Raw genomic sequence first — 18231 nt, 5'->3', positions numbered from 1 at the left:
CTCATATTTGTGGTGCTCCCCCATATGCCTTGAGAACCCTGTGCCATTTCTGCAGACTGAAAGCACAAGAACTGTTGTCACATCTTCATGTTATTTCAATGCATCTGTTTAGAAAATCCTTTATACAGAATTTCAACCCTAAGCCTTATTTACAAATGAAAATCATCAGACTACAAGGATTGCATTCTTAATATCCAAAAGCTTAAAATATTCACAACTTTTTAAAAATTCTAAAATTCCAATTCTTAAAATACTAGTCATTTTCCATCTATCCAAGGCACATTCTGGAATCCAAAGCCAAGCTCAGCACGTTTTCTTTGACAAGGATCATAAAAGTACTCAAAACAGTACTCAAAGCAACAGAACACAAAGATGGAAAATGTTTCTTAGTTTGTGAGGCTTAGAGCTATTTTGTATCTGTTCAATATAACATTTCAACAAGCAAAAGGACACACAAACGTGGAGTTACTGGTGTTCTGGTATATGACTGCTGGCTAATAACTCTGAGACACTCAAATTATTTAGTGCACAGTCCCTTTGCTTTGGTGGCATCCTTTCCCATCCCAAAACACCTCTGGTGGCTGCACTCAGGGGTGGGAAACAAGAGATGACCTTGGCCAACTGCAGCAGTTTCTTTCTGTGGGACAACTTTCATTCTGTCCACAAGTTTCCTACTGCTGAGCTCCTGCCACATCTCGAGCCCTGGCTATGAAGGGTTACACCAGGAAGGAAAGTGCTCAGTGGTTTGAGACAAAATTGCTGCTGCATGTGTGGTACCTGCTGTGATTTGTGTCACCTATTTGAACCTCAGCCACAAAGCTGCACTTTTTATCAAGGATATTTGCGAATATGTAACTGCTCTGAGGACATATGGCCAATAAATAATTCAGAGTTATCTATCTTCCCTGCAGTTTTCTTATCCACCTACCACCTTTTAATGTTTTGTTGGCCTGGAAACAATATTGTTTATGGCACTTCTAGTATAAAAGTGTTGCTGACTGGCAGTAGACTATTTCCAGTGTGATACCTTGAAAACAAATTGGTTCTCCCCAGTCTCCATCTGCTTTGCTCTCATCTCCTGTTAGCCCAGAGAAGTCTTGGTTTGCATTTTGAGTGCTTAATACTGTTCATTTGCAATTATTGATTCCAAAATTGTTACAATGTGATTGAATTTGTTGTTTCTTTTTCTCTCCCTCTCCCCCACCCCTTTGTTTTTTTTTCAGCTCTATATCCATTTACAGTCCCAAGGAGAATCCTAATGCTTTTGATGCTGCAGCTTTCTTCCAGTCAGTGGGAAATTTTCTGGGGATCTTTGCTGGATCATTTGCCATGGGATCTTCTTATGCTGTTGTCACAGCTTTAATATCCTTTATGGTTTGTTTTCAGGGAGCAAATCTATATATATTGGAAAAAAGATGCCATATCTGAGAGTGACCATCTTTAGTTTGAGCCTGAAGCTTTTCACTCGAGGCTCAAGTGTTTGTAAACAAACAGATAAAATCATAAATTGACAGGAAATGTCGTTTATCAGAATCTACAAATTTCTTCATTAGGTAGGACTCTGGCCTTTATCACCCTATTTGCAAAGAATTGTATTTTAAGGAAAGTGTTTTGAAGTATATTGAGGCTCAAATATTAATTTTTTAAGAACAAGAACTTATTTATGAACTCCAGGCTAGCAAAAATTATACAAAACTACAAGGGAAACATTACACCGTGTCAGTGTGACCAACAAGCCCATCAGTTTAACTAAGCTGGAAATTAAAGGTCTTTCTGTTGCCCTGCATTTTTTCTTGTGTTTTGCAGCTCATATAGAATGCTACTGTAGAAAGATCAGTGATTTTGATCTTTTTGCATTCACATAAATGTAAACAAATGCCAGTTTGTTTATAAAACTGGGCAAAATTACTTCCTTTTCCTTTTTTTCTAGGAAAAAGAATATCAAATGCAACCAACTGGGTATTAATTCAAACTCCACAAAAGTACTTAAAATAGCTGACTTTAAAATCTGTTCTGGATTTTGCTCCTTGAGATAAGTCAGAAGCTGTGCAGTTCTTCCCAAATTCAATGTTTAGATGAGTATGGTGGGGGAGCTTGCTTTCTTTCTTTCATCCTTTCTCAGATTGGGGGTGATTTTAGCTTATAAAACAGTTGGGTTTTTATTTTTCCTTAGTAATCTTTTAGCACTTGACCAAATTCACAAAGCTGTGTGAGTTTCCTATGTTGGAGACAGGCCTGTTTTTCCTCCTATCCTGGAGTGCCTTCTTATCAGCAGAAGCTGCTGGGCTTACAGGTAAGTATTGCATTAAATGAAATAAAAGCAATTTTGTATTGTGCCTCTAGTGTGGGTAAAATGCATGGTTTATTTTAGGCATGACATCATATCTAAAGCTCCTAAAAGCCTGTTGCTATATTGGAGATTGTTTCATCTTTAAGAACAATTCTGTAGTGCCAGTGAATAATTCTTCCAGACAAAGACATAATAGATCAGGCTCAAGTCCTCAGTCTCTCCTTGCTGCATTATCCCATCCCTATTAATGTCTCTCTATTAATCCCCCTATTTTCTGGCCAGCTAGGAGACCAAAGATAACAGTAAGGCAAGGAAGGAAGGAGGCAGTGCCCTGTGATTACCAGCCTGTGCTCCTCTGCACACACTCCATATCCTGGGCCCTTCTTGTTTTTCTCAATCATCAATAATTGAGACCAATTATCAATAGTAAACCAAGAACAGGGCTAAGGGTGGGTTGCATCCACCTTTATACTTACAAAAAAAAAGTCATCTTGTTCAGTGCACCTACATGTACATTTTGGCACAGCCATGTCCCAATGACAGGTAGAAAGATGTGAGATCCAATTGTTTTTTTCATTAATGCCAGGAAACAAATTGTACAATCACAGTCGATTATGTACCCAGGGCCTCCATTAAAGTCCACACAGAAGTTTAGGCAAAATTTGTAAATGGATATAGCTTACCTCCACAGCAATCTATTGTATAGTGTGACTCAAAAGAACAAAGTTTCTATGGCCTTGATTGTTTTAATGCTCTTGAGGTTGTCACCTCTGAACTCCAGTGCTCTAATTAATGTCAGGGAAAATCAGGAGAAGAAAAATGCTTAATGGAGTGTAATGCAGCCCATGCTGCTTTGTTCGCAAATCATTCAAAGCCTTTTGAAGGCAACAGTTATATTTTTACTGAGTTCTCTGGAGCCAGCATGTTATTTTTTTAATATCAGCCACACAATCAAACCATTTCTGAATGGGTATTAATATCTGCATCTTTGTCTCACTAATTATACAACTTTGCATCCTGTTTACTGCCAAATTCTTCAGGCCAATGAATAAAAACAGTGGTACATGAACTGAACAAAAGGGTGGTAATTAATTTCATCAAGAAAATCAGATACCAGGTGGAATGAAAGTCCATTTTGTCTCTTAACAGCTCTGTACTGGTTTGGGCAAGGGTAGCATTAATTTTCTTCACAGTAGCTAATGTGGTGCTGGGATATTTCAGGGGTCCCTGAGAAGCTCTTAGACAGAGCCAAGGGGTTTTCTGCTGCTCAGCCCAGCAGCAGAGGGGCTGAGGGTGCCAGGACAGCTGACCCCAGAGCAGGAGATCTGCAGGAAGGTTTCTCACTCTTGCTCTTGCCTCATTCTCTCCCCATCCCACCAAGGAGAAGGGAGAGAGGCAGTGAGCAGCTGTGAGAGTCTGAGCTGCTGCCTGGGGTTACACTCAACAAGCTCTTAAAAATGTGGCATGAATACTGCAGAAAAATGCAAGCAGAGGAGGAGGATTGTTGATCACTTTCCTTTTACTGGAGGTACAGATTTCCTAAACCAGTGACTTCCAAGTAAAGACTGTTTTAAAATGCATTCCTCACAGAGCACAAGGATGCTGTGTTTCAGCAACTGAACAATTTATTATACGTTATACACAAAAAGTAGATTTGTAAAGGAAACACTCATATCTTTCAGAGCCTCAGGTGCTGCACCAAAGGTAATTTCCATTTCTCAGGCATAGGAACAGACTCTATGTCCAGACAAAAATAATTGGCATGTGTCTTTTTTGCATGCTGCAAACGTGATGATGGACAGCAGAGTCTCTCCTGGTAGTTACCCTGAAGAGTGTTTCATTGCTCTTTTCTGCTGTAATATATAAAATATCTGAAATAAAAGACTTAATTATTGAACACCACAGATGGTGGTGGAAGCCATGGTAAGGAATTTTAAATGGATACAGGCAGAGAAGGAGGAAGAGAGTGGAACCAAAGCAAAGTTTCAATTTAAGGGAAAAATAGAAAACTGTTGGGAAATTTAACTAATTCTTAACAAAATAGGAACTGAAAGAGGAGAGATAATTCACCAACACCTATATTCCAATGAAAAGTATCAAGCATTTTTAGTTCTGTCACTAGCATTTTTTCATGGGTATTCTTCATGGTTTCTGAGTTTCATGCGGAAATTGTTTAATAACACTTGTCAGAAGGCAAAGTTTAATCTTGAAACTTTTATCACTTAAATCTTTGTCACTTAATTTCTGTAAAAGGCTTTTGTCAGAAGCTGTTATTATGGAAAAAAAACATGGGGCCTTTCTTGTGGCTTCAGAAGCTCAAAGCTGTGTTTTATAACTGCATTTACTTTATTAGTACTGTGCTGACATTATCCTTTAGTTGCCTGGCTTAACCAGTTTTGATGTTGCTTTTGTCTTTCAGTTTCCTCTGAAATAGTTCTAACTCTCCTCCTTTCAAAATACTATTTTAAACCCCAAGTTCAGCAGCAGAAATATTCTGTTGGTTAAGAGATTTTCACCAGACTTTGGTTCAGCCCTGATCTCTCATAGCCATGCTGAGGAAATGTGTGCAAAATGCAGATGTGTGCACACAAAGCACCTGCTGCAGGGGGAGCCCAGCAAAGGGGCACTCATGCTCCAGGACACACTCAGCTCTCACTCCACACTCTAATTTCCAGTCTTTCCCAGCTTTCTTGCTTTGCCCTTTGTCTCAGAGAGTGCAGGTCCTGGTTTTACAGCCCTGTGCCTGTCCTTACCAGCAGCTGTGAGAAGGCAGAGAGCCTCAGCCCAGCAATGGCACAGCTGCACCACTGCATTCAGTGCACCACACTGCTAGTGCTGACATGCTTCAAAAACCAACTGGTTCCATGAGACATTTATGCCTCTATTCATCTTCCTTTCCCTTGGACATTGTGCTTTCTCTGTTCATTCCTTCTAAATGAACTTCAAAGGATTAACACTAGACTAGTACTTCCCTGTAGCTATTAAGTAATGTAATTGCAAAATAATTTTATTCTTATAATGCTTTCCACAGCAGTCATTCAATCATTCTGAGCTTTTTGAAGTGTAATATTGAAGTATTTCATAATTTATAAATAATGGGCTATGCTGTTTTTTTAGTGGGTAAAGTAGGTGGTAGTGTTCACTTGTTTAGCTTGCAGATTTCTAAAATAAAATTTAATGGAGAGTAGTACAGGTCAATATTTTAGAAAATATTGCATTTCTCTGCCTCAAGATATCCCATGATATATAACACACAATACATGGGCCTGACCCTGGTTGAAAAATGGATGTGATCGAACCAGCAAAACAAAATAAAAATCTGGGATGACTACACAATCATTGTTATACTGGGAACTGGAAATTATAAATTAATGTTATGGTTATTAATCTTATAGCTATATCATCAAGCTGTGACACATGCATGATAAATTGATTCTTATACAGTAGAATCTAATTTGTGCATTTTCTCATTTGCCCTGGAGTATATCATTCCTGACTGCTGAGCAAAGCTGTAATAGCAGAATACTAGAGTAAGGTCAGTGCTAATAGAGATGTTTTCATTTGCAAAGTTCATTACATAGTATTTACTAGTAGACTATGAAAAAAAATCACAAATAATTTAAATTAAACACTTGTTGAAATAAATCAAGAAAGTATATCTTGCATTTATTAATTGCTTTTTATCTTGTTTTATAATTAACAACATTTTCTAAATTTTGAATGATCACTCAGTCTGAGAAAGGTTTCATGATGTACATGGGCATTTAATGGTCATCTCACTTAGACCTTCTCTATCTACAGCTGTTTGAAATGACCAGATACTCAAATAAAAGGAGATTAATTTACCTGCAGAAATACATTTAAGCACATGGGAATTGACCTGTATGTATGTGTTCATTTGGTGCACGCTTCAAAGTCACACAGTGACTCAGTGCAAAGGCATCAAAACTGCAGCCAAGCTCTCTGATTTTTACACAGTAAAGACCTGCATTATGAAGGCAAAAAAGACAATAGACCTTGAAGGAAAAAATTGTTGCAGAGTGTAATTTTTGTTCCTTTATTAATTTTCAGAGCCCTGATCATTATAAAGCAAAAAACTTGTAATAATAAATTACTGCTGCTTCCTCACCTTCAGCAATTCTTGTCTGGACATTTTGTGATGTTTCTGCCTTTGTGACACCTGCCTTCCTATTCAGGGGCTCACAGGAGAGCAGAGTCTATCTATCAGGAAAGCTCTTCCTCCTTTTCCTCCGAAAATAAATAAGCAGCATATTATGAATGAGGTGCCCAGGATGAGTCCAAAGATTGGTTTCTCCCTGGGGCAATTTTGTGCTACTTTTCTATTTAGAACATAGCAAGCATGAATGTCACCAACTTCATTTTCTTTAATACTGCTGACAAAGTGCATTTATCCTCATGCTGTTCACTTCTCCTGTCTGTTTGCTGTGATTTGTCTAAAATCTGTCATCTACCTCATTGCTTTTTTAAAATGCTGTGAGCAGGTCTTGTGCACACTCTCAGAAGGGATCTACCAAAACATTTCTCTCTGCAGTTCTGAGCACTGTGAGCCCAAGGCAGTTTGGGCTTCAGTTCACTGAGCTGACATTATTCTATACAAGGAAGATATTCTGGGCTTTCAGTTCTAAACTGTGTGGCTTTCTTTTCTTTATTCATTAGTAATGTGCAATGCTGTGACATGCAGAGTAGGCAGACTCCTGCCAGGGACGAAGGAGAGGGGATAATTTGGCTTCCAGGTCAAAAGCAAAGAGACCACAACTCTTGTAAGCTCAAGGTCTGCCACTCCCAGGAGCACAGGATGGAATCTAAGCCTAATTAGGAAAACAAGAGATAAGAAAATGGCATTTGCCCAGCTATGCAGAGACAGATGACAACTGAGCTGGTCTGCTGCCAATCCCTTACTGGAGTCAGGGCTTGGGTCTGGCTAATTTAGAGGCTGCTGTAGGCACAGTCTTCTAAGGCAGTAAGAAAAAAAGAGAAATGTGTATGTTTTGGAGAAAATCACATTCTAGCAAAGCATTAAGCTGAGACCAAAGATCAGTTGCATAAAATGTGAATAGTGGAGTCTTATTGCTAGTGCAGTGATTCAGCATAAACAGGGCAAGCACTCTTAGCATGGCCAGAATAAATGCTGTTCTATGTCACCATAGGAGTTCCAGTGGAAATTGATTTCAGCAATTCATTTGGGGTTACAAAAGTACAACACTGAAGCCCAGGTCTCACTTGAAGCAGCCAGGTACAACACCAATGAACAGTCCTCAGATAAGGGCCTAAAAAATCCCCTCAGCTCCATCTTTTGTTGCTATGTGTCACTTCAAAATAAAATCAGCCTCAGATAACTCCAGAGATAAAAGCCTCATGAGCAAAGCACAAACTTTGGTTTGCATTGGTGCAGGTCTGGTGTAAGAAACTTTAAATATTTTCTTTAGTATCAAGAAAATGATTAGTTACACTCCATACCCTCAAACAGCCTGGATAGGGAGGTTGTTGCCCCTGGGTGTGTGGCCCCATTACTGCAGCAACTGGAGGCACTCAGAGTCTCATTTCCTGCCACTCACACATTCAGCTGCAGCCCAGGAGATGCTGTGGAGATTCTGACATAAGCATGACTCCAAAGTAAATGTTATCTGATTTAAATAATTTCTCTTTTACCCAATCCTCATTGTTCCTTTTTCCATGCATTTCCCCACTTCTGATGAAAGACCAGTTCCTGCTCCTTTGCTGAGAGATTTCAGGATGTTGTGCATCTTTAGAGAGGCATCCCAGAAGTTCTGGAAAGATTTTAAGTTGGGATGAAAACTGGTTTGCTCACAGGTCTTTTGAAATGAAGCTACACTTTTTACCTATTCCTTTACTCCCCCAGAAAGTAGCAGCTTGGGGGTTTTCTTTTTCTAAATTCCCTTTATTACCACCAAAAGACCTGACAGCGGGAGAAAAATGTCTGGTTTAATCTCTCAAATTAGCAAATTCTGAGGTTTTGATTATGGCCACTCACTTCAAGTTTTGCATTAAAAGAACATTGCACCTGCTGCTCTTCTCTGATATTCCTTTTTGCATGTTTGTGAAATGGTTTAAAAGAAGATTTTGTCTATTAGTGAGAGCTAATATGGGAGCTATTTTCAGATTAGCACTTGTAAATTAATTCCCACACTATAATTTTGAGGTTCCCACTATCAGGAAAATACTATTAAATTTACAAGTTCCTATATAGTTGCTATATTTTTTATATTACTAGCTTTTGACTCAACAACCATTTCAACTACATATAATTGTAAAAACTAATGTAAGAATAAGTTCTCTAGCTGTATTAACAGTTAACAAATTGTCTCAATTTCTCTGTTAAAAAAATCAAATAAAATGGTAAGGCTTTTATTTCTAAAAAAAAAGAGGTTGATCTGAAGCTGAAAGTTTACTAGTGATAAAAGCATTTTTCTGTGAAATGTCTCATCTTTTATATTAAGAGAAAAATGTCAGTAATCTGTTAATCAACACAATGAGCTGTATTGCACTTAACTTACCTCTTGTTTCAACTCAAAACATTCCCTGCTTACTTTAAGTTAGCATTTTGTTCTGCAATTGTAGCACTGTCTCAGTAATTGCTGATTTTTCCACTAAGTGAAGAGTGACTGAGCTGTCTCCAACAGCCTGAAACTGAGGACAAGTAAAAGGTCCACGTTGCTTTATCTGCCTCCTGCATCTAATGGATATTTTCTGTTTTCAACCCCAGTATTGCCATATCTGCTCTTAGCTGCTTCTCTGTGAAAGCAAGCCCACAAAAACAGCCTCATTCTGTGCCACACTCTGCTCATACAGTACTTTGCTACCAAGCTAACTTCAATTCCAGCTTTTATAGTGCTACAAAGAAATCCAGATTGCCTTTTCCTTGTAACTAAAGAGTTCTGTGTTTGCCTCTTCAGGTACTTCTCTTTCCTTTTCAGTTAGCATGTAATTGATCATTACTCTTAAGTAATCATTTTTATGGATATTCATTACAAACAATTTTCTCCAAGTCTTTTAATGAACTATTCATTGTGAGAGTTGTGGCTGGTACATATTAAGCTTTCAATTGCAGCAATTGGAATATTCCACTGCATTCCCCCAGTCTTCCCTGGAAACAGGGTATCTGGTTTCTACACTTGCATAATTGCATGGTTCAGTTCATTTATTCTTATTGCAAAATCAGATTTAAGCCATTTTATTCTTCATGACACTCTCTTGGTTTTCCTCACTACCCATAATTAACAGTTTCTTAGCAGTCAAAATCAGTTTATAATCACAGCTGAATTTAATAGTCAATTTTTAAAATGCAAGACTTGACATCCTGATGATTAATAGAGAAGAAACTGCATCAGAAACTCTTATCTCCATTTCAGTTACTGAGCCTGGAGCTAGTGATACTTAGCAACATTACTGTTTGCCTGTATTTTTAACTGAAATGTCATTATTTGAGCATCCCAGTGCATATTATTAATGCCTTGAGAATTTTTAAACTCTTCAGATCAGTTCTGCACAATCAAATCCAGTTACTGAGAAAAAAGAATTAGACACATTCATGAGAGCAATTAGACCTCACAAAAATATAAACTTCCTGGAATGTATTTCAGCAGCGACAATCTCACCATACCCCACAATATTTACCATGAAGAAAAGGCTTAGTGTAGCTAGGAAAAGAAAAATCAAAACAGACTTAAAATAAATATAAGAAACAAAGACACACTAAAAGTTCAGTGGAATTTCTCTTGGCTAAAGAGTCAGTGTTCTGCAGAAGCAGTACAGGTAAATTTAAAATATAAAGAGAACTCAGAAGCAAACAAAATGTCTGCAGGGAACAATGATCAGAGTGGACACAAGGAAACCCTGAGCTGTTGTGTAAATAATTATCTGTGCAGACATGCCCCAAGTTTAAGAAAAAGACAGAGCATTTTTCCTCCATGGCCATTTACATATGGCTACTGGTGGACACTGGTTTTGGATTTCTGTTTTCTCCCTATGTGTGTTCCTCCTGCATTATCTGTGTCCAGACCTCACAACCTTATCAGCTTCTTTGATTACACTACTGCACACAGTGATGTTACTCTGTGATTCCAGTGAGTTACAACCAGGACCAAGGCAGTACTGAAAAATATCCCTATAAAACAAATTTGTTACTATTATTCCTGACAATCCTGCTTCCCCTGCAGACCTTCCACAAGCTGTAACTATAACTGTGTCCCCAGTCACTGACCTGCTTGTTGTGGGCAGCACAGCTTGCACCTGCCAGAGCATCCCTTTAAAGCAGTGTGTTGTTGTTCACCTTGACATTGTTACACACTGCTTGTGATAAGATACAATCAGGCACAGACTGGAATGTTTTTACCCTGTTGCAGTCATTCCCTACCAAGTGATCCCAAACCATTTAAAAGTAACCTTTTTTTCCCTTCCCCATTCAGTCCCTGCCAAATTCTTTCAAATAGTCCAAATTCCTACATGTTACAATTAATTTAGTCCTACATTTACAATTACTGTCAGATTATGATTGGATCATACCATGTATTAATTGAAAAAAAAATTCTACAGCCTTTGAATTTCCAAGTATACTACAGTGGAAATGCTATGAAAGCATGATTGGCCTTAGAACATATATCTCAAATTTCTTTTGTTATAAAAAGCTATTAACAGACTAATTTGGTTTTTTTATGCAGCCTTTTGCAAGCCTAAGTAAGAAAACAGAAGCAGCTCTTTTTTTTTTTTTTTTTTAAATTCCAGGTATTGTTGCTGTCCTTTTCTGTGGAGTCACACAGGCCCATTACACCTACAACAACCTGTCAGCAGATTCCAAAATGAGAACTAAACAGGTAGGACATGGAAATAAAGGACATCATGTTTTACACTGGTGTAAGGAGTAACAGTCACTGCAATACAGCTGGATGGGATTTCATCAATGTAAAGCAAGAGACTTATGTCTTCATCAGGGGAAGGACTGGAGATTTTGCCAGAAAACAGTAACAATTATCAGGATAAGCAAAAAAAAATAAGAATATAAGAATCTGTTCTTCCCAAGAGACCTGAAATGCCAGACAGGTGTGGAGATAACAGCTTGCACCAATTTCCATGCAAAAATGCTTCAAAATTAAGGAAATCAAAGAGCTCCAGTAAGTAAAATAGAAGTGGTCTGAAAGATTGGATCCCTGTAGATTTCTGCAAAGGGATTGTATAAAATGCAGTCTGGCCCACACATTTAAGCAATGACATTGTTTAATTTCTGTTTCATTAAAAATTGTCATAATTATAATGATTTTTTTTCTTTCCATTGTGTTGTTTAGAGTTTAGAAATGTGAAATTCGATCATGTGGGGTTTTTTTGAAGAAGTGACTAGTACAATTGTAATTCTTTTTAAAACATGAGGCTGTTCTCAGGTCTATGGCATTGCAATGTTCAAAATACTTTTCAGCATGAGTAATTTTAGACAACCCTGCCACTACCTAGAGCCTGGTAGAAGTAATTTAAATGCAGTTTTCTTCCCTTTTAACACTGACTCATATGTCCCAAAACCCCCAGGCTGTAGGAAATCTATCTCCTAGAATAAAATGGAAACTTATGGCCCAATACTATAATTTTCATGATGCAATCTCATACCTTTTTCAGCAATTCCTTTCTTTTAAGCATTTGAAATTTTACATAGAAAAATTCATCGCTTCTTGCACATCTCAATTTAATCAAAAATCCAATTTTCTATCAAAAACAGCTTGATAGAAAAAAAGTACTGACCACAGTATAAGCTCAACTGTTAGAGTATCACAGATTTTAGATTACAAAAAAGTTTCTGGTCACTACTCCCATAATAAAGTGTTAGCTATTGAACAGTATAAGTCTTTTCAATTGCATTTCTTCATAGCAGGAGAGTCTGATGCTTTCAGAAAGTATTCCAGCAGAGAACCAACCTTTCTCTGATACCTGCATTGAAAGGGAATGACATTGAAATCTACTACAGAATTGTTTCTGTTCTGCAGAAAGGCTGCATTACATATGCCATTACTCCCCTTGCATATAACTTATAATTTGAATTGAAGTTTTTTCAGGGATTCATCTGCATGTTTTAATGATGCATAGCCTCAGAGAGAGACAGAAAAAGCCAAGGTTGGTGGTATTTTTAATTATCAATGAAGCTTTTCAGCAGCAGAATCAACTAATATCTTTTTTAAATGCATCCTAGTTTTGTTCAGGTTTACTCTATTATTCCCTTCTATTCAACAAGAGCAAAACAAAATAGTGAAAATAAACCAAATTTACCCTTGAAGACACAGAAAAGGGATTATGTGTTTCTCCATGGAGCTATGAGTTTTATGCACACCCTCCTATTCTGTTTTTCTCTTGCCCATAAGCCCTTAATCCTCAGCCTCCTTTATGATATGGTTCAAACATTGTTGTTGAATTCCTTTGAATTCTTCTAATTTATTTTCTAATCCAAATATTACCCTTTCATATGCAGCTGATTCAGTGAGACCTGCACTGCCTTTTTCCTTCTCTCTTCCCAAGAATTCTCTTCAAGCAAATTTAACGAGCCACACACTTGGCATTCTCCTAATCATATATAACTTCAGTGCATCTTCAATGAATATTGTTGCTCAGACACTTGGCTTTGCTCCCAATCTAAGTCATTTTTATTACTCATTACTGGCCAAAATCAAGGGCTTTTCAGTTCTTTTATAGAATTATTCCAAAGCAGTCTCTCTCTTTTGTTACAATATGACAGATCTTTCAGAAAGGAGTGCTGAACTGCAATACACACTGACAAAACAGTGAGTTAAGGCTGAAGCTGAAGCTTACAAAAACTATGGAAATTAGATTTAAAATTGTAAATCAGATTGCAAAATTGTGTTAGCTGTTTTTAAACAAAAACTTTTTCTTTACTGCTTTGCATAATTTTCTTTACTTTTTTTACTTGCTTTTAAAATTTTATAGCTTGATGGTAAAATCTGGTATAGAGTTATAGAGGTATTTTTGACCCTGATGCCAAGTTCTGCATTTCCCATAATACATCATCCTTTGCTCTAAGAAGTAAAAAGTTTCTGTTCAGTCACTGATGTAAAATGAGAACTTATCTACATTTCTTAAATGAGAATTTAACAATGTCTATTAAAAAGATCTGTTAAAAGATGCCATGTAATTATTAGTCCCCATGTATCCTTTATTATTCTGTCAATCACTGTTTAAGATTTCATGAAAGAGAAATATTAGATTTCAAGCATCTGAAACTTACAGAATCTGAAACTATAAAGCAACACTAATCTTTTCACAAATAACTGAATTATTTTAACATTCTCATAAGAAAAGTAGATTTAAAAAAATTAGTGAAAATGGAGGCTTTAGCTAGTTTTCATTCAATTCAATTATCCCAATTTTCATTTTGTATTTATAAACATTCTGTGTGGTTTTACTGTCATTTTTTAAGATGGGTGATGTTTTATGGAAGTCATTTTAAGTCATCATCAGTGACCTGACAACAGCCATCATGATTTTAACAGTGAGATTGACCCTGCCCTCCATGGCAGCAAGGTTAGCTCTAACACGAGTGCTCCTGAATTTCAGGCACTTAAAGTTTAATTTATCCAATGTATCTTTAGTGAAGGAGAAGATGAAACTGCTGGGATGTGATTGAAAGGTATTTGATTCTGAGCAGCTTTCTCCAGAATTATTTACAGCTATCTCCCCTCACGTTATGCTGCAGCCAGAGAGCTGCTTCTAAATCTTGGGACATCACAGCTCCAATTTTACTTTAGACTTTGGATGTACAGCTGGGCTGGGCTGATTTGCTCTGCTACAAGAAAGTCAGAGGCTGGGCAGGGTGTAGTGAGATAAACAGAAATCCCTGGTTTGTTTAAAGTGGGCAGAGTGTAAATCCCTACAGGTCACCTCTAGAAAAGGATTCATGGATAAGATTGTGTTTTCTACAGGAAGATAAGATTCCTGGCTCTGTTTTTCTCTCTACCCTTTATCACTTTCACTCAAACGCCAAGCTAAGACCAGCACATTTTCCTAGTGGTGGAGTACTGACTAATGGCCATAAATATACTTCTGAGTTGTACCTTTTCTGGTCATGCTCCTTTAACTCTGGGGAACAACTTCCAACAATGAGAGTGGGGCAGGGCAATACTTCTCTTTGGTTAAGCGTGCAAGAGTATCAAGAATTCTCTTTGTAGACAAAATAGTGTCAGCAAGTTACAAATTCTGGAAAGGGAATTCTGAAATGTATCACCTAAGGAAGAAGAGCCAGGGAATTACAAGAAGACAGAGGAAAACATGTCCAGCCAACAAGGGAGCATGTCACACACTGCCCTGCCTGTCTCCATTCATTCCCCAAGCTAAGCCTTGTTCTCATGGTCACCTCTGAAACATATGTGTCTAACTTCTGGTGAAGGTTGCTTTCTCCAATGAGGTGCAGTAGCCTTTCTAATCACATGAGGAGTTAAACAGTTACTCACCTGTGCTGCTGTTCCTGATAGCAAGCCCATTAAGGGAACAAGCTGCCTCAGAGACAGGAGCTCCTGCCCTGATTGTTCAGCTGCACTGGGCGTGCTGTGTGCACAAGATTCCAAGTTAAGATTTCAGTGGCCCTTCACCTCCAAGGTTTAACACAGGCAGGAGAATGAGATAAACATCACTGCTGCTTAACTTGGGAGTAACTCTACCAAGATGCAGTCTCACTCAGGGGCTTAAGCAGATCAGTTTGTACTGCAGGGCTCAAAGTTCAGCCCCTACTCTGGGGCTTTGCTCACTGATGGACATAGTACTGATTGCTTCAAATTTTAATCTCTGCACTATAAAACAGACATGATTATCTCTGATTAATAAAAGTCATCGCTTTGCAGGGGAGAAGCTAATATTTCCTGGAAATCCCTGAAAAATACATGAAGCTTTCAAAAGGTTCCTAGTATATGTCTTCCAACAAGGACACTGGCTAGGGATCAATCAGCTGATTTCTGGATCAGAAATTAAGCTGCATTCCAAAGACACTTTAGTGTAAAAGGACTGCGGTTTTAAGCATATTAATTTAATTCTAATTAATCACATTAATCCAAACATGTGGAAAAAACATAAAACTTTTTGTAGTTTCTCAAAAACTGCAAATCAAATCTTTATAGTCTCTTGACCCTAATATGTTATAGTCTAGTCTCAATACAGACTTTAGACTTAGAATAACAGAATCATTGAGGTAGGAAAAGATCTCCAAGACCATGAAGTTCAATCATCAACCAAATACTACCATGCCACATCTACTCATTTTTTGAACACTTCCAAGGATGGCATTTCCACCACTTCCCTGGGGAGCTGTTCCATCCATGATTATGGACTCACTTCAGAAGCAAATTAAAACAGTAGAGCAAAAGTATGGCAATAGAGGTATCCAAATCAACTGAAAGGGGAAAAAAATCAATTAATCAAAGGAGTGTTACCTGAATGCCAACAGACAATGTTTACTAAAAAGTGCATTGCAGGACTAAAGGCAGAGAGGTGACTGAAGTCACTGTATCCCAATCAAGCACCATCACTGGGATCTCAAAATTCTACTGCTTTCCTGCTGGCCTATGGATCTTGTAAACCAGTCACAAGCAGACCTACAGCCAGCAGTGCAACAACAAACCTGCTTTCTTCAGATACATAATTCTGTCTTATACGAGTTTCCCATCAGCTGTCTTTAGAGAAGAAAATAAATAATGCACTGCAAATTCTGCTTTAGTAGCAGAATGATGTGTCTGAGTTTGTTGTTAAAAGCACATGCCAGGAGCTGCAGCTACTGCTGTTACCTTTCTGTGAGAGGAGGAGAGCAGCTGGGAGAGGTGACTGCACTACCAACACCCAAACTGCATCTGCTTTGTGAGGGTCCCACTCCAGATATCCAGCACCCATCCCTGGCAGAAGCAGCCCTTTCATTTCACAGGGAGCTGCAGCACAAAATGAAATGGTTTGGTGCCTTTATCTTAAACCCTCCACAGTCACACTGGACATGTGTGTGCCCTGGGGCTTTGGCCCTGCTGTTTGTGTGAACATTTAAGAGATCAAACCAAGAGAGCTGGGCTTGCTGCTATATTACACAGCCTGTATTAATTTATCTCTGGTTAATGCCTACTATTTTCTGTTATCAAAAATTGGACTGTTTATAGATAATGAGTATATACTTCTAGGAAGAAAAGTACATGCGCAAATGTCAGGTTATAATGGCTCTTATAATTCAAATTCAATTTATAAAAAAAAAAAAAAGAGAGTATTTCCAGGCAGAGGAAAACCCTAAATGCCCTAGATTATTAGCAAGGCAGAACTACCACAAAACATAAGGATACACAAGGATAATTCTCATCCTTTTGAAATGAGCAGCCTAATTGACAGCTGTTGTGATTTGTTCCCTCTTCTTAGAGACAAATGACCTTTAAGGCACTGCAAGAGGTCAGTATTTCCAACACAAATGATTGGCAAAGAGAAAGACTGAAAGAAAAGTTATCTCTCAGAAAGGTTACCACCAGTACCAGATTCTAATCTGCCTTTGTGTCTGTGCTGTGCAGGGGGAATCTGTTTTCCCAGCACGCCTCAACCACAGTGCCTGCAGGAAAAATTCATACCAGAATGGGGATTTATTATCTTCCAAGGCATAGAGCTGGCTGTCTGACAGTCCCCTGAGAGCAAACTGGAAATTCTTTTTGGCTAATGCATGGCATTCAGGTCTGGCACTCTTCAATAATGCACGAGAGGTCTTTGCCTAAGGAATCCAGTAAAGTCCAAATTCTTGGTGAGTGTTAAATAGGTTGCATGCATGAAACACATTTTTCCATTTAAGTGGAGACTGAGCATAAAAGTTAGCTCTGATGGCCACTGTCTCATGGTTCCCTTTCTGCAGCTGAACAAAAGAAAGTTCTCTGATTTCCAACCTCCTTGAACTCCTGCAAGTTCAGACTCAAAAGTGATAAAGACTGAGGCTTCAGGCAGTGCTGCCCAGGAAACAGCACAGGTGACCAACTAACAGGGCTCAACAGAAAGGTCTGGAGAAGATACTCCTTTTGATAACAAGAGTCTGAAAATAAAATAGCATTTGGAAAGATTTTGTTGTATTGGAATAGCGTTAGTATAGTTTTGCCCATTTTTTTAACAGTTTTGCTTAAATATTTCAGAAATTAGTAATATTAAGGAAAAACCTTGATCTTGTTTTCTGGTATTTCACCCAGATTTTTTTTTCTTTTTTTTTTTTGAGACAAAGCCTATAGCAAAAATCTTCATTTTGCAGCTGTTGAAAACAATCAGGGAGAACATAGAAATGCCTTTGTAGTTTTTTCTTTTGGAGAGAAGGAAATGACACATACATAAAAGGGTTGTAAGCACGGTTTAAAAAATAATGGTTTATGCAGCATTTATCTTATGGCTATTAGGATCAGATACCTGAAACTGTAGGTAAAATCTATTTCTAATTTTCATGTAGCTAACCTATATTGGAAACAACACAGGCCAGAGTCTTCTACCCTTCTAAAAGTCCAAAGCTGAGGTCTCTAGACATTGGCTAGCATTACAGCTTAAGCCTTTGTACCCATGGAGCAGCAGCCCCTCATTCTTGCCCTGTGCTCTCCCTCCTGAGCTCCAGCAGTGTCAGATGTGCTGGCTGAGCCCTGTGCTCCTGACTGCAGAGCCAGAGCATCTCTGCAGAGCCCCTGGCTCTGGCACAAACAGCCTGCCCTCGTTCAGCAATTGCCTTCTCCTCTCTAATTGAATATGCACCACATGCAGAGTGCTTGGAATAATTGTTACCTTTAAAATGGATTGCAATTGACAGGAAGTGTACAATGAATTCCAGTCCTCTGCACAGCTATTTTCTGTGTTTAGCAGAAAAAGATGAATGCTGGAGACATGCCAGGTGCATTGTTTGACCAGATGTACCATAAGATCTTATGGAACCCTGTAGA

General features: G+C 38.2%; 1 protein-coding gene across 1 annotated transcript in view; it reads left to right on the top strand.

The window, feature by feature from the left end:
- The window catches only part of SLC9A9 (solute carrier family 9 member A9), a 174276-nt gene that overhangs the window by 69208 nt on the left and 86837 nt on the right, over positions 1-18231 (top strand). Inside the window, exons 7-9 of the mRNA XM_058812182.1 lie at positions 1224-1362; positions 2188-2293; positions 11054-11142. Of these exons, the coding sequence (XP_058668165.1) occupies positions 1224-1362; positions 2188-2293; positions 11054-11142 (334 nt within the window). The remainder of the gene's footprint in view (positions 1-1223; positions 1363-2187; positions 2294-11053; positions 11143-18231) is intronic.

Source organism: Ammospiza caudacuta, chromosome 11 (genome assembly GCF_027887145.1).
Source record: "Ammospiza caudacuta isolate bAmmCau1 chromosome 11, bAmmCau1.pri, whole genome shotgun sequence".
Lineage (NCBI taxonomy): Eukaryota > Metazoa > Chordata > Aves > Passeriformes > Passerellidae > Ammospiza > Ammospiza caudacuta.
This window is presented reverse-complemented; position numbering and strand designations above follow the sequence as displayed.